General features: G+C 30.6%; 1 protein-coding gene across 1 annotated transcript; it reads left to right on the forward strand.

Annotated features, from left to right (window-relative positions):
• The first annotated feature begins 283 nt into the window (after positions 1-283).
• Positions 284-3188, forward strand: LOC107944937 (endoglucanase 11-like). Its single transcript, NM_001327477.1, is given in 4 exon segments — positions 284-538; positions 631-1044; positions 1147-1401; positions 2535-3188. Coding segments are annotated over 4 exon segments (1578 nt in total).
• The last annotated feature ends 20188 nt before the right edge of the window (positions 3189-23376 follow it).

A 23376-nucleotide genomic window follows, 5' to 3' on the forward strand; every position in this document is an offset into this window, starting at 1 on the left:
GTCTATTCACATTCTAATGCAAAAACCGAAATCAGTAGAACTACTAATTTAAATTTCCATAATTAAAAAAAAACCCCAAAATTTCTTAAATTATAAAATTTGAACTAATTTTTGTAGATACACATTACCTCCTACGTAACGTAATGCTAAATTAAGCCCTCCAAATAAAGAGAGAAAGATAATGCTTTTTCTGTTCACTTCACTCCTAAAAGTAAACACACTAAATAAGTAGCCAAACAAAATGGTTGGTTTAGGAGGGAAGGAGGGGACAATGGAGAAGAAGATGATGGTGAAGAAGCAGCTAAACAACAATCATCAAAATACCCCCAGATTTGCCTCCCATTCGACCCTTCTTCTCTTCTCCGCTGCTGTTTTCGCCATTCTCACAACAACGGCAGCAGCTCAACCATTTGATTATGCCGATGCATTAGCCAAGAGCCTCCTTTACTTTGAATCCCAACGATCCGGTCGTTTACCCTACAACCAACGCGTCACTTGGCGCGACAATTCTGGCCTCACCGACGGATTGGAACAAGGAGTATGTCCCCATTCATTGAATGCCCAGAAACTGGGTTTTAGTTTTTTTTTCCGAAATATTGTTCTAAGTTGAAATGTTATCTGTTATTGTAGGTGGACTTAGTGGGGGGATATTACGATGCTGGGGATCACGTCAAGTTTGGACTCCCAATGGCTTTTACAGTCACAATGTTGTCTTGGGGTATCATCGAATTCCACGACGAAATTGCCATTGCCGGGGAATTGGAGCATGCTTTAGAGGCTATTAAATGGGGGACGGATTACTTCATCAAGGCACACACCAGCCCCAATGTACTATGGGCAGAGGTGGGTGATGGGGACACTGACCATTACTGTTGGCAACGCCCCGAGGATATGACCACCTCGCGCCAAGCTTACAAGATCGACCAGAGCAATCCCGGATCGGATCTGGCCGGAGAGACGGCGGCGGCAATGGCGGCCGCCTCGATTGTGTTCAAGAAAACAAACCCACATTACTCTCTCTTACTCTTGCACCATGCCCAAGAGGTACCGAAGCCCTTGTTTTAACTTAAATATTACATCTTCCGTGATTATGAAAAATTAGATTTGGGTTTTGAAATTTGGTTCCTTTTTTCGGTGGGTGTTTAGTTGTTTGAGTTCGGGGATAAGTACAGGAGGAAATATGACGGAAGTGTTGCGGTGGTGAAAAACTACTATGCGTCGGTGAGCGGATACATGGATGAGTTGCTGTGGGCAGCTTTGTGGCTTTACGAGGCCACCGACAAGGAGGAGTATTTGAAATACGTTGTAAACAATGCTGATGCTTTTGGTGGGATTGGCTGGGCCATTACGGAGTTCAGTTGGGATGTTAAGTACGCTGGAGTTCAAATTATGGCCTCAAAGGTAAATCCCTCTCATCAGTCATCACTGCCAATTTGCTTATATTATTAGAATGTTTAATTAGGGGTCATTTCATATTTAACAAGAAAAAGTAAGATTTGAAAGTTTTGAAGAAAAAACAACAAATTTAATGATGCCAAATCGATGTCAATGTTTAACCAACGTTTTGGTGCTTTTAAAAATATTAACAGGAGCAAAACAAATTACGCTAATGTTTCTCCATATACAAAGATATCTGAATATTTAAAATTTATTAATCCGAATTGAGAGGAGATATCGATGACTCCCCAAAATCTTCATGAGATTTGCTTTTTTCTAGATTCAAAGATGTAATAATGAACATGCACTTCCACCTTTTCTTTTTATTATAAAAAAAAAACATAGCAAAGTACACTGATAGAGTCATCCCTAATCAAGGAACCCTCTTTTGATTTTATTTACTTAAAAGCATAAGTGCACCGATGCATGTGCAATTGATGCCTAGATCAGTGCCACTGAGCTTAAATCTAGTGGAAAAGCAACAGTAATTTCTCATGCTTCGCTACTACATTGTTGCCGCTCCAAAACCATAGGAGGTGTAAACTAATCCGGTAAACAAATATATAATAATATCGTAAGCATTTTGAGGTAGGGTCTTTTGGTAGATGTCTTTGCCCCACTGCCAATCAAAGTGAAGTTACAGGCTGCTCTTTCATTTATGGATGTTGGGCATACCTTCACCTTCACAAGCTTGTTTATTTTTGTAGACCCACGTATTTTCGACCTTTTATTTTTGCAGTAAATCTCTGCAAAAATCCTTGAATATTTGTTATTACGACTCATCAAACACAACTCAAAACGGTTGCATTCAATTTAAATTAAATTGGTCTGCTCCATTTTTGAATAAATCTAGCGTGGACCTATCATAGTGTGGTCAATTTAAATGTTGTTGAATTTTGGATCTTTTCTATGGAACATTCATGTTTTCTATCAAGACAATGATAATTTTTTAACTCAATTGTTTCTTCTTTCATTTTCGCTTTTAATTAACTCTAATATTCTATTTTAACTGTTAATTTTCGATTCAATCAGTTTAGTTTTTATTATATATTAAACGAAAATGGTATCAAAATGAATTCTGTTTTTTTCCTTGGTAGTTGCTGGAGAAGGAAAAACACAAGCAGCACGCTCACATTCTGAAGCAATACCGATCAAAAGCCGAGTACTACCTATGCTCATGTCTCAACAAAAACAACGACACCACCACCAACATTGACCGAACCCCAGGAGGCCTTTTATACATCCGGCAATGGAACAACATGCAATACGTGACGACGGCAGCATTCCTTCTCACCATCTACTCAGAATTCCTCCAAGATTCGAACCAAAACCTCCATTGTCCCGCCGGAACAGTGGATCATGAAGAGATCCTCAGTTTTGCCAAATCTCAAGTTGATTACGTACTAGGTTCAAATCCCATGAACATGAGTTATTTAGTGGGTTATGGATCAAAATACCCCACCAAGGTGCACCATAGAGGGTCCTCAATCGTGTCATACAGGGAGAATAAAGGGTTCATTGGGTGCACTCAAGGTTATGACCATTGGTATAATCGAGCCGAAGTGAATCCTAATGTGTTGGTTGGGGCAGTGGTCGGGGGACCTGATTCCGAAGATAATTTTTGGGACCAAAGAGATAATTACATGCAAACCGAGGCTTGCACGTATAATACAGCTCCATTAGTTGGAGTTTTGGCCAAATTGTTACAGTTAGAGGAAAACCATGAACTAGAATTGTTTGCCTCTTATTAGAAGCAAATATAAATATCAAGTGAGCAAAAAAAGAAAAGAAAAAGAAGAAATTAGTGTTGATGAGAACTTTAAAGCACCTTTTTTTTAGTGTGGCTGAACAAAGGCGTTCAAGCCCCATTTTTATTGTATCTTCATTTTTGTTGCAATGTTAATAATAGTAAAATATATATATATATAAACTATCAAATTCAATATATAATATTGGGCTAATGCCATTCCTATGGAGCTCTCTGGTTTAATACTGTTGTTTTGACACTTTGATTGAAAAAAAAATATCAATATATATGTTTTAATTTTAATCTGTTATATATTATAATCTTCTCGGATGACAAAAATGCTTGGAGAACACAGTTTATGTTAAGATAGAATTGTTGTTCCTTGAGAAGATTACTGTGATACAAATTAGTCCCCATCATCTCTTTTTTTTTTTTTTAAAGAATTTTCAATGTCCAATAAAAATGTCTGTTTTTATTGGCTTGTATCATGTTTTACATAGATTGAAAGAAAATTAACAATTTAAGTGCCCCTTTTAACAAAAAAAAATCTTCACGTGACTAAGTGACAAAGCAGTATAATTTGACTAATTTTACATTTAAGGGCAGTTAAATTTGAAAAAATAGGAATTTCAATGAAAATGCAACTTTAGACTCATAACTAGAACGTGAACCATTTAGGTTCTAAATTCTATCTAAAAAGTGAGGATTTAGTAAAAAAATATAAGCTCAAAAAATAGATATAGACAAAAAAAGCCCATGTGGGCATATTTTTTAGCCCAAGCCTAGTTCAGCCCAATAAGCCTATACTTTATTTTTTGTTATTATTTTTTGTTGTTTTGTTGCTATTTCGTTATTATTACTATCGAAATTGAATTGTACATCTAGAATAGTCCTTAGAAGATATGATTGCAAGCGAATACTTGACATGTCCCTCCTCTTCCAGGCCCGTCACAAGGGATATGAAAATCGAGATTTACTTTATCTGGTATCAAACGCGAGCTGCGAGCAAATAGAACACCTTTCAGAAATATCAATACTGTCACATGAATTGTAAATGTATGAATGTGATGGACCAAAAAATCTGTAGTTCCTAATGGAATAGGTAACAAAGCAAAAAATCTGAAGTTAGAATATTGTCAAACCCTATGGTTCCTCATCGCTTTCTATACAAATTGAGAACCCAAGTCTAGATTGTGATCTTATGAAGGTGAGAAACTGAAATTTATATTTAATCTTGTCTCCTCCAATCGGTGGAGAGGTATGGAGTTCTATTTTTTGCTATTTAATTTGGGGTTTAATGCTAAACTCTTCCTTATTTTCATTACCCATATATATAGGTGGATCAAAATAGAAGAGCAGAAGTAGAGTTTTGGGTGGATTTATAAGGCATTCGAATAAGTAGGTAAAGGTGAGGAATGAGTTTAAAGTAAGAGGTGTCTATTTATTTTGCCTAAATTTACTTATATTTGTAGAAAACTAACTTAAACTCATTTTAGGCTCGACCATATTATTTTTTATTTTTTTAAAATATTCATATTATATTATTTTAATATTTAATAATTTTATATATTTTTTATTTATTAAAAATTTTTCTATAATCATCTTAACATTATTTTAATATTTATATTAGAGTAGTATTATATATTTAGTATAGGTTAATTTTTTTAATGTATTCTAAATTACATAATATGTATAAAGTATTATAAATTTAAAACGGGTCGGGTCCAGCCCTTGAATGTTCAAGCTCGAGCTTGACCTATATATTAAATGAGACTAATTTTTTACCCAAGCCTATTTTTCAGACCTTATTTTCTTCCTAAACTCTTTCAAATTTCAAGTGAGCCTTTGGGCCTGGGCGGGTAGCTCGGTGTAACAACTCGATTTTCAGTGGTATCGGAAACAATGGTTTCAAGACCACAAAATCGACGAATAAGTTTGTATAATTAGTATTTAAATTATACAAGTCAATAATAATTTTTATATTGAATTTTGATTTAGAAATTTTAATTAATTGAATCAATAGTTAATATAAGTGGATTAGTCCAAAATTCAAGTGGTTGTTGAAAATGAGATATTGGGGCCCCGTTTTCGTAATTTAAGGTTGTAAATATTTTTATTTTAATATTTACAAAGTTGTATTATATGTGAATTGAAGTTTGGCCCGAAAATTTTGATGATTTATTGCTTAATTAAGGTAAAAGAATTAAATTGTAAAAGAGATAAAAGTTAATTACTATAGATTTAAAATAGTAAAGGGACCAAAATAGTGATTAAACCATGGTCAAAAAGTTCAAGCGGTGGTGGATGTCAATCATTCCACTAACTTTTGGGTTATTTTTCATTTAGTCTTAATTAGTTTAAGGCTAAATTGTAAATAAACTTGTTTAATTGGAATTTAATATAATTGAAGGGCCAATTGTGTAATTGGACCCTCCTTAAATGGCCTAATAATAGAAATGATGTGGAATTCTTTAGATTGTGGTAAATTACAATTAAATCCTAATTAAATAAGGATTGACCAATTAGTCCGTTTTCTAATATGATTGAAAATGGTAAAATGTCATGCATTAATTAATGGTAAAACAGTAATTAAGTAAATAAATAAAATTTAAATAAAATAAAAGCCAAATTGGCTATAAAATTCCATTTTTTTTCTTCTTCCAAAGACCGAAACACCATTGTTAAGGGGACAACAAGCTTCGGCTAGCTAAGGTTCTCTATTGGGTATGTGTTTAATGTCTGTTTTTAGTAATTTTTATGTTTTTGAGCTCGTATTAGCCTAATCTAGCTAACCTTGAGACAAATTTATAAAACTATCAAATGTTATGGACTGTGCCATTGATGAATTTGAGTTCTTGTTGAAGTCTTATGGTAAAATATTAAGCTTGGTTGCTAAATAGGACTATTTTGTAAAGTAGTTTTTGTTAATTTTAATGTTCAAGGACTAAAATGTGAAAATAATAAAAGTACAAGGACTTGGTGTGAAATAAAAGCAAGTAGGGGCTGTAGAAAGGTATTGAATAATTCGGCTGAAATTAATTGTGGTTAAAAATGGTTAAATTGCAAGTTTTGAGCTTAATGACTAAATTGTATAAAAATAAAAATTGGGAGAAATTTCGTAAAAATGTCAAAAAAGACTTAAATTGCATAAAGTGAGTTAATTTTGTTGTTGGAATTAGTGAATTGAATGAAATTATTATTTTATATTAAGAATGAGTGGAAAATCAAGGAAAAGAGAAATTATCATATAATCCTTGTACCTTTGTCAATGCCGCAATTTAGTCAGGAAAGTTCGTTTGGTTTAATTTTAATACAATTTAAGTGTATGTTATATGAATTTAATTGTTGAATGTTGAATAATATATTGATGCATGTAATTGAAAATGAAAATAACAAATTGATATGGTATCGATCACTGATTGAGATATTCTGAGCCGATGAATGTTTGGTTTTTGAACTAATGCTTGCATATGAAATATGAGATACTGAGATATTCATGTATTGTTCTGTGATGGAATTCTCTAAATCGATGAACTTAGGTTAGAGTACGACTGCATACCAATAGGTTATATTATGCGCGGTACGAGGTTGGGTTGAGCAATGGAGATGATTTTGTATATTCTCTGTTCATTGGATATGTCGAGGTCCTGCATTTGTTATGAAATTTCGTGATATATTACAGTGTTATTTGGTGTGATGGATGGATTTACTCATACGAGCATTTGGTGTGCTGGTTGGTTAACCATGTACTCGTATCCAGTTATCATTCATCGGGCTATGTTTATTGATCTCTAAAAGTTATTGAAATATGGAAATTGATTTGTTCTATTGTACTGTATAATACTTACATGTTGTGAGTTGCGATTGATAAGAAATCTGATAATAACCTTGTGACAAGAACTCTGTTCTTTAATCTTGTTATTTGATTTGTTGAGTTTTAATTCGGTAAGATTTACTGTTCAATCAATGAACTTACTAATCTTTACGAAAGCTTACTCGTGTTATTTTTCTTATTTCTTGTAGATGTGCTTTGTAGATTAGGAGATCAGATAAGCTCGAAGAAATCACATTATCTGAGGATCATTTTGTAACTTTTGAATACATCTTGGCTTATATGGCACGTAATAGGAACATCTGGTTATGTTTTGAAATGGTTCATAGTATTTGAAATGCATGTGCATTGTGCATTTGATGATGTGAAAGGAGTAATTAAGTGAAGTACGCATGTTTCGTCCTGAGTCCATGTAAGAAATGATAAGTTTGAATGAATATGGCATGATAAATTTGGTTTGAGTTAATTATGATATTATGGGACCCATAGTAAGTCAATTGAAATATGTTGTAGCTTAAAAATGTAATAGGCTAATAGTGAATTTTGGTGAAAGTTTTAAACACATATGTTGTAGTTTGACGTTCTTGAATCGTTGTTGTGCTAAGTAGCTATTTGAGGCTTGTATGCTTAATTCTAGTTGAGGCATGAGTAGATGATGCTAATCAAGCATGAATTGACAAGTTTTGTTATTAGTGATGGTATGCATTTATGGTTTGAAAGTTTAGCTTGATAATGGATTTGTATGTAATTGAAATTTAGTGTCAATTATGGCACATTGGTTAGGCACATAGGTTGGTTGTTTAACTTGATTCGGAATAGTTTAAAATGTACTCTTGTGTAAGTGTATAATTAAGTACTTCAACATTTGTATATGAAATGAGCATGTTTTGGGATATTTTTGCATACACATGGTCTGGGACACGAGGTGTTACACGACCGTGTGTCACACACGGGCGTGTGCCCTGAACGTGTTAGGTGCAAGTTTCACACGGTTTTGCACACAGCCTGTAATACGGTCGTGTGAGGGCATTTCAAAAGGTACATGGTTTGGCACATGGTTGGACACACGACCATGTTTGGAACTACACAATTTGAGCTTTGTCACACGGCCGTATGACCCATGTTTTGAAAATTTCCATAATTGCCCTAAATATTTTGATTGGTTTTGAATTGGTCCCTGTTCATAAACTAATTTTAAGGCCTTGTAACTCGATTTAAGGCCCATAAATGTATGTATTACTCTTATATGAATTGTTATGAAATTCTGTTAATTAAATTGACAACTTGATGCTATCTGCTATTAATTATTCTGGATCATACGGTAATATGCCGTAATCCTAATATGGCGGTGGGTACAGGTTATGGGTGTTACACTTGGCCCATGAACAAATTTAATTTAAAATTGGTGTATTTACAATTTGGTTGTTGAATCTCAAATTTCCATTCTCACGTATCAATACATACCCCTGTCACATTCATAAAAATATTTATTTAATTTCACCTACTTTCCAAAAATGTTTAATGTGCACTCTAGTCCTTCAACTTTTAAACATTTGCAATTTAATCATTACTAAATTTTATTATTCATACTTTCTCTTCAAATACTTAATTCATCTTTAAAATACTTTTCTTTTCTCAAAGACTAAAATTTTGGGTATGACAATTTTCTTATTTAATTTTATATTTTGTAATATTCAATCATTCATACATCATAGTTACATTGATTTTATTTTAGTCATGGTTAAATTGTTATATATATATATTTTTTAAATAGTAATTTTAAATTTTATATGCAAAAGTATTTGTATCGTGTAAATGTATTTTATAGAATATCATGATACTCGTACTAAAATTAATTGTTATTGTCTCATGTACAAAATTAGAGATTTTTGAGAAATTAGAGATGATTCATAAAATTTGGAGAAGGTAAAAATATAATTTTATAAATTTTAAAAATACTTCAAAATGTATTTATGATTTTTGAGACCAAACTCTATCAACTCTTATTTACCACCAAAATATCATATTATACTCTAGTTAATATAAATTAAAAGCTTTATTACATAATATTATATATATATATTATATTGTTCTATGGTTCTCGGTGCTCCATGTGTGGGCACATAATCAATTTCATTTTTTTGTGTGACATGAAAGTAAAATAACTAGACTGTTGGATTGGACCGTGCCCTCTTCAATGACACGATTTTTCACGTAGAAAATTAAAAGTTGTTTTTGACAAATGGCAAATGAGAAAATGGCAGACCACCATTTATGATCATTTCTTCACATACTACTCATTTAAAGCTTGCATTAATAGATAGACCAGCATTTTCCCCCCTAGGAGGGCATCCATGATGGCTCAATTTAATGTACGGAACATAATGCCTAGAATCAAATTTATTTTATTTTATTTATATAATTATTTATAATTTCTAGTTTTACCAACAATTATGCCCACACATAATTTATGCATGTTAAACTCGAATTTAATATCTTAAAAATTTTCAATGATTTTATTCAATCTGGTGCTTATCTACTTGGTGGTAGCCATCAAATTTTCAAATATTGTCTAACTTTGCCCTTAGGGAAAGGCAATGCAAAACAAAGAAAAGACAACCACCCAAAACTTGGGAGAGAAAAAAAAAACAAATGAAATGGGAAATGGTTGAGTTTACAAGCCTTCTATTTTTGTTTTTTTTTTAATAATCTATAATCTCTTTATCTATATATATATAAAAACATGAGTGAAGAAAAATATATTTTTTATATTTCATCGTATTAAATTTATATTTACAAATAATTATAATATTTAATTTTAAATTATTAGTTAAAAAAGTTAAAATAAAATAAAAGGTGTGATAACTATTCATTTAAAAATAATTATAATTTAATAGAAATTGTGATTATTACAGAATTTAAACTACAATTATTAGTTAAAAAGATTGTGTTAACTTTAAAAGAGAGTTATTATTTAAATAGAACTCTAAAAATAAAATATATGAAAAAAGTTGTGATAATTATAATTATAATTATTAGTTAAAAAAATTACTTGGAAAGTTGTGGTAATTTTATTATTGTAAAATAGATTTATTACTTTAATAGAACTCTAACACTACGTTTGATTCGTTGTAATGGAATAAAGTTGTAATCAGTAATTCAACTGTTTGGTTAAATGAAATGATGTTGTAATAGTATAAGGAAAAAAAATTAAAATGACCATAATACCTGTAGCAAATTTTTTTACGTAGATGATTATCGTTATTGTTATTAAATTTTAATATAATAATTATTAAAGTAATTTAATAATAAATAATAAATAATTTAATCATATTTTAATATAATAATTATTAAATATAATTTGATAAAAATAAAAATATATAATTTAATAATATTTTAAATATAATTATTTTTATATCACATAATATTAAAATATTTCAAATATTTTATTTTACATTTTCTAAGTCTAAGTTTTAAAGGACTAACCTGAAAATTCTATTTTTTTGTTATTCAATGTTGCATGGAATAGCCTTCTTCGGTGATACCAAAGAATAACTATTACAGGAAGACAAGTAATTGGGAGGTAAATGTCATTCAATTGAATGAGTATTAGATTCAATCAAACAAATGAATGGTTTACTATTCAATGAATAAGAGGGGAATGCTATACTGTTCTCCCAACCAAACATGGTGTAAGTAATTTAATCAGGGGCAAAACGTTATAAGGGTCTAGGGTAGACTGTTAGCCCCAAAAAATTTTGGGTTGAAATTTAAATTTTTTTAATTAAGTGCCCTCAGATTTTTTTAAAAATCTGATTAATCTTACAAAAATTTTAATTAAACCGTCATTTAAAAAAATTATTAAACTTTCAAAAATTTAGAACTTTTTCTAGTCTTCCCAAAAACTCAGTCCCAATATTGACTAATGATTTTAATTATCACTTTATTAATGCTAGAGTTAATTATGTTAATTAGTTATTATTTTGAATAATGTTATTTTGCATTAATTACATAAAGTAAAATTATATTGTATATTGAATATATTAAAAAAGTTGTAATTATTATTTGAAAATTTTTATTTATAATATGTGAATTGACAAATTAATATATTTTAATTATATTTAATAATTCAAGTAACAAATATTATTTTAAGTCAATTCCTGTAATTAAAGATATAATACTTAAAAAAATAATTAAATATTAAACAGGAAAAATTACATGCAACACATATGGCATTAGAAGCTTGAATTATATATAAAAAAAAGGGTTTGAAGAAAATTTTGAACTAACTAATATATTATTTATTATATAATTTATTTTTTAATTTGAAATATATATTTTATTATTAATAAAATATTTATCACTTTTATAAATAAAAAATTAAATTTATTTAAATAAATAATTAACTAAAATAATTTGATTAAAAATGATCATTTTTATAAATATTAAAAATATTTGTTAAATAAATTTAAATAATTGCACATAAAAAGATTAAATTTTATACTGAATTCTTTTATAGATGTATTTTTTTCTTTAACTAGAAAAAGTAAAAAAGAAAAAAAAAGGAAAGTGTTATTTTAGTTTTAAATATCAAATTTTAATTATTTACGTTTATATATATATATATATATATATTTATAAAGAATGCATTTCTATAGCATAGCATAATATAATATAATATAATATAATGTATTAATACGTTATCTTTAAATTATTATGATGGATTTATTTGATTATTCAAAAAAGAAGAAATAAAAATTGAAGATGGGAGTATTAATTTATAATATGTTAAAATTTTTGTAAGATACAAATCCTTTAGTGATAATTAGTAATTATCATATTATTATAATATTTGATTTATCAAAATAATTTATACATTTTAATTATTTTTATTCGTTATTATTTTGACTAATGTTAGCTCTAATTACATAAAGGTAAAACTATGTTGTTTATTAAATTATAAAACTTAAAAATATAAAATCAAGTATGATGTATGTGGCAATAAAAACTAATCTATAATATATATATATAAAAGTACAAGTTTGAAATTTTTTTTGACTTGATAAAAATATTTTTTATATTTTATCATATTATTCGATTTATATCTAAAAAAAAGTTGAAGTAAAATAGAAGTAGTTATAATTATACATTTAAAAATAATTATAATTTAATTTTTCAAATATTAGTTAAACATGTTGTGTCAATTTTAAAATAAAGTTATTACTTGATAGAAATCTAAGTATAAAATATAAGAGAAGACTTAAATATAATTATTATAGATACAATTATTAGTTAAAAGAATTTGAGGTAAAAAAGTTATGTTAATTTTATTTATGTAAAATAGAGGTATTACTGAATAAAATTCTAAGTATCTTAATTATCATTTAATTAATATTAAAAATAAACCCTACGGGATCAAACTTATGCTTTATTATTGTAAAAGCTTTATGATACTAAGGAAAATATGTATTGTATAATATGAAAAGTTTATAATAATAACAATAATAATAAGTAATGAAAACAATGTTAATTAAATTGAAGTGTTTAGTGTAAAAAAAAAAAATTCTTTGCACATCACAAATTTTAGGGGAGGGGATTGTTGTTACTAGGGATTGGATCTTGACCTTTGTGGTACCTACAAAAAAGCCTTACATACTTCATTGGGTTATTGGTAATTTACAAAAATGTATAAAAAACATAAATATTAACTTTCGAAAAAATAAAATACAATTAAAGCATTTCAATACAAAATAGAAACAATATTTAAAATGTAAGTAAGAAAAAAGTATTATAAGTTTGATTGATGGTAGACAATCTGAAAAAAATATTATAAGAAAAATATATGGTAATAATAGAAATTTAAATCAAAGGCAATCTTCAATATATGCTATCTAAATAATAATGTAGTATTTAAATTAATAAAAGAACATTATCTATAACAATTTTAAAATCATTTTAAATAAAATACGACTCAAATTTATAAAAGAAAGTTGTTAAATTTTGAAAGGTTAAATATAAAACTAGTATCCATATTTGTCTACTTCTCCCAAATTAATACTTATGATTTTTTGTCCCTGATTGGTATTTATGGTTTTTTGTCCCTGATTGGTACTTATGGTTTTTTGTCCTAGATTGACACCTAAACTTTTTTCCTGTCCACTATATTGGTACCCAAGCCTAATTTTGTTATTTTTTTACTGACTTGGTAGTGCTAACCATTCACGCACAATGTGTCGTCCTATTTGGCAATAGTTTGAGTTTCTATCTCTTACATTTCTTTTCCCTGTTCTTTAGTCTCTTCCTTCTCTCTCTCTCTCTCTCTCTCTCTCTCTCTCTCTCTCTCTCTCTCTTGTTTCTCCTTTCTTCTCCTTTCTATTTCATGAATATTTTTCCTTTCACCAGATTTCTAAAATTTTCATTATTTTCTACCTCTTTCATTTTCTACCTTTTTCATCGGTTCATCCTTTTCATTAACATGGTCTTAGGAATTCTCTTAGCTTTTTTGATGAAAGACAACACTGCAAACCTTCAAAGCCCAACAAATACTTTTAAACAAATCCGACCAGATGTAAAAACGTACAAATATAAAAATAATTTTTTATGATGATTTAAAATAATATATAAAACTCAAAAAAGAAATTGTACCCAGAAAAGAAATCTATCAACTTTATTACTTCTGTTTATTTACTGGTAACTTAATTACCAATAGAAAAGTAATATTTTCTGGAAAAAATAATGGAAAGGAACACATAATCGGGATGAGGAAACAAAAGATTAGAAAGAAAGTTGAAAAAAAGTGATTATTTTTTACATACAATAATGGAGAAACAAACAAAACCCAAAAACACCACCATCATAGCTTCGAGACTTTGCCATAGCTTGCTCCCAAGCTCCACCACTTCCTGTGATCTCTATCACACCATTATTACTCAACCATCACCTTAAATATACCACCACCATCTACTCAGTTTCATCATTCTCACCACACCAACCCAACGATTCAAATGCTGCCATTACCATAAATCAAACCCAAATACCAAATCCACCAAACAAAATAAGAATCAAACAACAACAATATTAAAAAAAATAAACAGAGAATAGAGAAGCAAAGAAGATGAAAAAAGGTGAAAGAGACCATCTTTTTCACCTTCATTTTAAAAATGCAAAACCTCAAAATCTTCATCTTCTTTGTCTGAACAATCTTACTCCACTTCCATAAAAAACAATTCAATCTTTTATTTGAAGATTCAAATACAATAAATATCGATTTTTGGGTTGTTCGGTATTAGGGTTTCAAACACAGTTGCATCAGACTTCTATCGGCGTCAAAATAAGGTGGACCAGGTGGTGATGGAAGGAGAATAAGAATCTGACGGCGGTTCGACAATGACGAAGATGAGAGGAGAACTAGACTTCTACCTGCGTTGGAGTGCAGTGGAACAAGCGACAATGAAAGATGAATTAATACTATTAAAAATTTCTTACAGATTACCAAACATTTCTTAACAAACTTGTAACAACCAGTTTTCCAATGGTGTCGGAAATTACGATTTTGAAATACCATTTTTATAAACTGTGTTTGTAAATATTAATATTTATAAGACTAGTATAGAAATATATTAAAATTTAGTTTAGTAATTTGTTTAATTGATAGTTAATTAAGGTACAAGTGTAATAATCCTAAAGTTAGTAGTTTTGGAAAATGAGATATCAAGACCTCATTTTCGAAAACCGTGCCTGTGATTATTTTTATTAAATATTTACAGAGTTATTGTATAAGTGAATTATATTTTGGATAGACTATTTTTCTGATTTAGTGATTAATTAAGGTAAAAGAATTAAATCATAAAAATTGATTTCTATTGATTTTATTTGATAATAGAGTTAAATAACATTTAACCCAGGCTTAAAATGACAAATTACTTTATCCTTATGTTAGTGTATGTTAAAAACATGGAATTAGGTGCAAATAAAGTTAAAATTTTATATAATAATAAAGAAATAAATAAAAAATGATGTCATCTTTCACTTCCTTTATTTTGTCTCCACCGTTTGGAAAAAAAGGGGGGGAATAGAGTTTTATTTTTTCTTCCTTATTTGTTCGACTGGAAAACCGATTGGAGGTAGGCTTGATGTGTTGTAACACCCCTAACTCGTATCCGACGTCAGAACTGGGTTACAAAGCATTACCGGACTTATAACTTAAACAATCATACATTTCATAATTAATTATCATTCAAATAAAAAACCATTCAAATACATTCACACAGCCCCTAATACGAGCGCTCAAGGCCTCAAATAGGCATTAAAAGTGGTTCAGGACTAAACCGAGTACTCAAGGAATTTTTTAGAAAAAAACATGAAAAATTTTTAATGTGCAGGGGACACACGCCCGTGTGGCCAGGCCGTATGTCTCACACGGCCAAGAGACACGCCCGTGTCTCAGGCCGTGTGGGCATTCGAAATGGGGTCACACTACCGTGTCCCAGCCCATGTCCGACTCCGTGTAACTTACTAACTTGGGTCATACGGCCAACCACATCCCCGTGTGCCAAGCCATATACCCTTTGAAATGGCCTCACACGTTTGTGCCAGGCCGTGTACTAGGCCGTGCAAAAATTAGAAGGTATACTGACTTGTGCTACACGGTCAAGCCACACGCCGGTGTGCTAGGCTATGTGAAGCTACTGACTTGGTTTTTATAGGAGTATCAGGGGACACACACACGCCCGTGTGGCCAGGCCGTGTGTGAGACACACGCCCGTGTCTCTGCCCATGTGGACAAAAATAGGTCATTTTTCAGGCCATATTCCTTACCCACATTGGTATCAACCTATACACATCCATTTGCACATAACCAAGGCATAAATAGGCATTCAAAACCACCAATATCAAGTTTATAACATGTAATATCCACACATACTACATGATAACCAAAAACACATTCACTTGACCACTTTAACACATATCAAACATATTTCCAAAGTCTACCTAGATGGCCATGTATTTTGGTATGTATATATGTATAAATGGTCATGTATTTTCGTATGTATATTTGTTTTTTAAAAATAATTTCTTTACAATGCAGCGAAATTTAGGGAACAATGTCAAATTTTACTTAAACCAGATATCATGCATTTTTTGGTTATTATGCTTAAGTAATCCATACATGTAAAAATCCTTATATGAAAACTTACCAAGCCACAAACCAAAAATAATTAAAAATTACAAACCAAAACAAATAGGGACTTATTAATAATACTTATTAAAAATATTTCGAGGTCCAAGGTGATTCTTCGCATGCCGGGTCCAGTCTTAGTTTCGAGGTTTACCTGAAAAGTTAAACACTACGGGGGGTGAGCTTATGAAAGCTTAGTGTGAGTCAAACAATTGTTTAAATGGACTTAAAAATAAAATATAGTGAAACATATTAGCATTAACAGAAGAACACAAAACCATCATTACAATTTCATATCATTACATAGCCATTATCAAATCCATGTCAAACAGCATATGAGCATGGGTTATCATTCATTCAAGTAACAATGATTAATTTTGATACTACTCATTACAATACAAGACAATACGTAGCATAAATCATTAACATTTGAGTATGTCGTGAGCATGATGCAATGCATCAAGGTTCTTACCCAAATCATCCACTACACACCACAAGTTCCCCAGAATTTGTCTGCCAAACTCTAACGAATGCGAGGAAAGCTCGATGTGGTAAAAACAACATAAATGTATAAAATCTGCCGAATAACATAAAATGCGATAAAATCACCAATCCTGTTGATACTCTAGGTGCAATGCATTGACTACGTATAAATACGAACTTAATTTGCCGTCAGAACTCCACGGAATTCCTCAGTCAACCACAATAATTACCCACCCCAATGCACATGCAATATGTCACACGATCTCATACATAGCCATAATTCAATACTTTAACATTTAATTGGCATGTTCAACACACCTTTAATTATCAAATACTTTCGGAGTATGGAATCAATAATCTAAATTTCATATTGCCATTAAGATGTTATCATTCACAAATCACAATTTCATGTACATTCACAACTTTTCTGTGTGTATGTATAGCGGTCTTATGAACATTTCATAGTATTTCACTTTGTACGCATATATCACGCATAAGCTGTATTTTAATTCAAAAACATGCTATACATACAATCAATCATACATCAAATTAACCAAACATTCATGACAATGTCAATTATTCAATCCTTCAGTCAAACTAGTAACATTGCTACCATGCCAAATATTTAGGTCTCAAAACATACCTGATTCAGCCACTTACAAATTTAATTACTTAGATATTAAGATAAGCCCAATAAGCAAGCTAAATAACCAATTAAATCATAATAATTATCATTACCAATCAAGTTATCAAGTTTAGGACCCACATCTAATTTTATGCTATTTCACAACACACTTGTAAATCTTTCGGTTTCTCTAATGAGCTTTAAAATGAACCTAAATTAAAAATCAGTATTAAAATCAATCAATATGCCTCTTAAATAGCCCTCAAACACCCATCTATGGGGTCAATTCAACCTTTACAATTATAACAAATTTTCAAATCCAAACTAGTTAAGTTTCTTACATTGATCGAATCGGACGCGTGAATGTCTTTCAGCTTTATTGCTGATTTGGGATATTTAAGTCGACACCTAACACATTTAATTACTGAAAAATTAGTAGCTAATCTACAAACTACTCCCCTTTTGGTCTACAAATTGAGTACCTCGCAAGATAACATAAATCTTTCAAAGAATAGTGAGACATGCTCTACAAACTACTTCAACAACTACAACTAAATGAACCCTAACAAAATAACTACAAAAGTAAGATGCCACAAAGTTTATGGGAGTAAAATGGGTCGATCCTTTGGTAGTCGAGATATGGCTAGATCCAACGAACTGAGTACTTTAACAATTAGAATGCACAACTCGTGAATATGTTATGTGTGCCATTTCTCTTTTGTAAGGAGAAACATATACTTGGTGGCAGACTGTTATCTGACATGTGCCCACTAATTAGATTGATTGAGATTTCTTCTGCAAGGAGAAGCATATACTTGGTGGCAGACTAAATTCCATAATTTTTATTACTGGCAGTTCATCTGCAATTACTAGTGGTTCATCCATAAAATAGAGTGTTATCGAATGAATGAGTTATAGGGAACTTTTACTGTGGAGTGTAGCAAAGTATGGGTAGGAATTTTTCTGTTTTACATGAATTGTATTGACATTCATAAACATGCACAAAAGAACTATTGAATTCTGTTATGCTATACGATTGTGATTGTTTAAAGAATTGTTATTTTACATGCTTTATCTACTATTTTGCATTGATTTTTTGTGTGTGTAGAGACTCACACTAAGCTTGTAAAGCTCACCTCCCTTTAATTTCCATCGTTAAGACGTGAACTCGACATTTGGAAGGTCTCAGCTTGGATTAATATTTTCATTAAAAGTATTTTAGACTTAATATTATAATTTCTATTATTTGGAATTGTATTGTTTTATTTGAACTGTGGCATGGGACTTATATTTTGGGTTTATTTGACATCTAAGATATTTAATTTGATTTTAGGATTGTTGAAACATAGAACTTGATTTAATGTTGCATGAAATTTGGTTTTCATTAAAAATATGTTCAATATCACTTTTCTGCTGCATTATTATGTGAATAATTTTTGAATAATCTACATAAAATTGGAATTCAAATTTTGCAAAGGCAATCATAAAAAAATCAACCAATTTTTGAAAGAAATTGTACTTTTTGGAAACATACTACGCTTTCTACTAAAGTTAGCAAATATTTTGAAAAGACTGTTTAATAAACTTCGGTCGTTTACTAGGTTATTTCGGTGGCCAATGTAATCTCCCGAATTCGGTCTTTACATTTAGGCCAGGTTGGGGAGGTTACAAGTAGCCTCATATAGACAAAAGTCTTATGCCGGTCTCAAAAGGAAAGATATTAAATACAATGTTGGTGATAAAGTATTTTTAAAGGAATCACCATGTAAGAAGATTCTTTGATTCGTAAAGAAAGGAAAACTAAGTCCTAGGTTTATCGGGCCATACGAAATTTTAGAGCGGGTTGGTCCAATTGCCTACCAATTAGCTTTACCCTAAGAGTTGGATATAATCCACAATGTTTTCCATGTGTTAATGCTATGGAGGTATCGATTTGATTTGTCGCACGTGATTACTTCAAAAGTGATAGAGGTTCAACCATATTTGACATATAAAGAAGAACCAGTGAAGATGCTCGCTTGAGAGGTAAAAGAATTGATGAATAAATGTGTTCTGATGGTAAAATTTTTGTGGAGGCATCATAATATGGAGGAGGCAACATAGGAAAGAGAGGAATCAATGAGATAGCAGTATCCGTAGTTGTTTACATCAGACAAATTTCAAGGACGAAATTTTTATTTAAGAGGGGGAGAAATGTAACATTTCGTTATGTCTTAGATCCAGGTACAAAAAGAAATTGGGTTAGGGTTTAGTGGAGAATTTTTGAAATAGAATAAATAGGAATTTTGAGTATTAAATTGAAAAGTAATAAGAGCCGATAGGAAATATTTAAATAGAATCATTGACTAAATTGTAGGAGTATAGAAATAATTGTGAAAAAAGTAGGAAATTAGGAAGTTATGAAAATATATGAAAAAATGGCAAAATAAGGAAGGACTCATAAGAAATTTACTTAGTAAAAATACGAGTCACTTATGAGATTATTAAAGATGATGAGGGATAAAATAGTAATTAGTTAAGAAGATATTATTAGACATAATGATTAAGGGTTGAAGTGTAAAGATGTAAGGTAAAGGGACTAGTTAGCAATTTGACAATTTTTAGGTAAAAATCATGAGATTTTTTTTATTGAATTTTTTAGAAAAGTGAAGAAAAAGATGAAAAGTTATCATCTTTTCACCTTGTCAAACCGTCACCTATCCCCAAACCTCCATCAAACTTTTATGTTATTCTCAAATAAGTCCTTCCACCATTGTTGATCAAACCAAGCTCAAAACCTTTTATTTCTTTGATGTTTCCGTAGTAAAAACTCTAGAGAAGTCCAGTACGTACCTTAGTTTCATGTGAAGAGCTCCTATAGAAGTGTCAAAGGAGAGAGAACATAAGGGTTAGATTGTTAAATCAAAAGTTAAGGTAAGAGATGGTGAAATCTTCATGTCATACATGTCTATTTTCATTATCTAGCAAAGTAAAGCTATATGATTGTTGTTTTGATTTGTAAATATTATATGCTTGTTATGGAATTGAAGAAAAAGAAAAGAGGGGAGAGGACCTAATTGAAGGAAAAGGAAAAGAGAAGGTTCAAGAGTGAAGGAAGAAGAAAACCCACCATCTCAAATTTTTGTTTTAAGTACTACAAGGATTTTCAATTTATTTTCTTTAGAATTTCCTATTGTAGTATATTAGTTACCTAGAATAGTTATGTAAATATTATCATATTAAATAAAATGACTAAATTGTGAAATTATGAAATATGTTAAGAAAAATATAGGTGAAGTATATAAAATGATATACTTGGTTGAATGTCAAATATTTATGTTGAGAAAAATAAAAGTGTATAGAAAGAGCATTGCACTTGTGTTTTATGAAATGAGGACTAAATTGTAGAAGATGGAAAAATATGTAATCTTTTCCAAAATATTTATAAAATGTATATTAATGTATGAAATTCTGTTTAAAGCATGTCATTAAGTATTAATGGCATGTCATTAAGGATCCTTAGTACGTTCTCTGTTTTCTAGCACGTCTGTGCTCTCTGTTTAACATGCTTTCATGTGCTTTTTGTTTAGCACGCCTTTGTTTACTTATGCATATAGTTAGAGTTGATCATGGCCCGACCTAGCCCGAAGGCTCGCCCTAAAAATTGGAGGGTTTGGACAAAAATATAGGCCCGAAAAATGGGCTTGGACAAAAAAAGAGGCCAGTTTAGAAAACAGGCAAGGCCTCAAGCAAGATTTTTTTGGTCCGGGCCCGGCCCGAATTATATAATAATTTATATTTTATTTTATTTTTAATCATTTTAAATTTTTAATATAACCACTTTTTATTGTATTTTCAATTTGTGTATTGTTTTAAGAATTGTTTTAATATCATTTTTTATTTGTTTTTATGTTTTTAAATGTATTTGATTTATTATATTTTAAAATTTTTTATTTAATAAAATAAGCTAAAAAATTTTAATATGGGCTGGGCCGTGTTGGGCTCGGGCTTAGGAATTTTATTTTGAGCCGGGCTTGGACAATTTTTAGGCCCATATTTCAGGCCGGGCCAGGCCCAAGCCTAGAAAATGAGCCTAAAGTTTTGTTTGGGCCCAGCTCGAACCCAACCTTGCCCGGCCCATGATCAGCTCCACATATAGTTGCATCTCTGTACTTGATCCGTATATCCTAAATTGTTCTAAATAATCTACTGTGAGCAAATGTATGAAATGCAAGTTATACAAGTATTTAAAGTATCAAGGTAAGTATCAAGGTTAGTAAATTTGTTGAAATAAATGTTTAGTTATAATGATATTCATGTATGGAAGTATGATATAGATTAGTAACATATTAAATATATGTAACACCCCTTACCCGTATTCAATGCTGGAACAAGGTTCGAGGCATTACTGGACTTACCACACAAACAATCATACAATCCCGAGCCATAAATTTGCGTCCAAATTAAAATCATTTACAATTAATCATAAAGTTCCTAATACGAGCCTACGAGGCCCAACACATGCTTTGGAAGTGGTTCGGTGCTAAACCGAGAACTTTAGAAATTTCTACAAAACTTAGAAAATTTTTTATATGAACACGCCCGTATGGCTTGGGACACGCCCGTGTGGGCAAGCCATGTGGTCGCACACACCCGTATCCTTAACCCATGTAACTTTCTGTTTTACAATGCATGAACAAATTGATATCACACGGCCAAGTCACAAGCCCGTGTGCTAGGCCGTTGGTTAATTAATTTTTCATAAAATAGGTGCAGACTTCACACGTCCGAGACACACGCTTGTGCTTGAGGCCATGTCCTTCACACGGCTTAGACATATGCCAATGTCTTTGCTCATATGCTCAATTCTAAGCATTCTGTTTCTCAAACTTTAGGTGCAAGGGACATACGGCCAGAACACATGCCCATGGGCAAGACCATGTGTCACACATGGCCTAGACACGCGCCCGTGTGTCTACCCGTGTGGACAAAATAAAAGCTATTTACCAAGCCATTTTGTAACGGCCTAATTTTCAGTGGTGTCGGAAATGGTGATTTGAGATCACTAAATTCGACAAATAAGATTGAACAAGATAGTAATTTAATATTTATGAGTCAAGTAAGAATTTAGAAGAATTTGTGAAATGGTGAAATTAGTGAATTAAAAGAATTTATTAGGTCAAACGGGTCAAAAATGAGGTATCGAGACCTCAAAGTTGAAAATCGAGCTATAAATATTTTTATAAATATTTATGGAGTGTCATTGAGTTAGTATTAAAGTTTCGTTAGAAAATTTTAACGTTTGAATGGCTAATTAATTAAAAAGGACTAAATTGAAAATAGCGCAAAATTTGTTAAATTGTGAGTAAATAGCTTAAGTATTTAAAAAGATGGATTTAAAGAGAAATTATACCCAAAGGTTAATGGCTGGACGGTTTGGGTATGAAATAAGCAAGAAAACAATGTGAACAAGGGGCAAAATTGGAAATAGCATAAAAGTTAATAGTTAAATAATGATGTAATTGAAAAATCTAGACATTTCTTCATATTTTCTCAGCCAAAACGCCATAGAAGGTCTGGAGAAAGCTGGTTTTTCATATTTTTACATCATGTGAGTTTAATTCTTACTTTTCTTGATAATTTTTATGTTTTTATGACTTTTACAATTAGGTCCACTTGTAGAATTCATTAGTTTTTGATTTTATGGGTGAAATTGGAAGTTACCCTGGATGGATAAGGGAATTTTATGATGAATTATTATGAAATTTAAGTTCTAATTTCATATTAAGGTGGTTTTATTAAGTGATTTTGATAGGAAATGATATTTAGGACCTAATTGTGAAAAAGTTGTGAATTGAAGGTTTCTGTTGAAATTAAGAATATAAAAGGTTTTGAAATAGTTTATAATGATAAAATAAAGTGTTAATTGAGAAAAATTAGTTCAATTGATGGGTGAATTGAGCCGGGACTAAATTGTGAAAACTGTAAATTTTGGGGTAAAAGTGCAATTTCGAAATTTGAACAGCATAAATTGTGAAGTGAAATAGAATTGAAATGGATGCTAATGAAGGAATGATTTTATAATTATAGATCAA

This window comes from Gossypium hirsutum, chromosome A11 (assembly GCF_007990345.1).
Source record: "Gossypium hirsutum isolate 1008001.06 chromosome A11, Gossypium_hirsutum_v2.1, whole genome shotgun sequence".
Classification (NCBI taxonomy): Eukaryota; Viridiplantae; Streptophyta; class Magnoliopsida; order Malvales; family Malvaceae; genus Gossypium; species Gossypium hirsutum.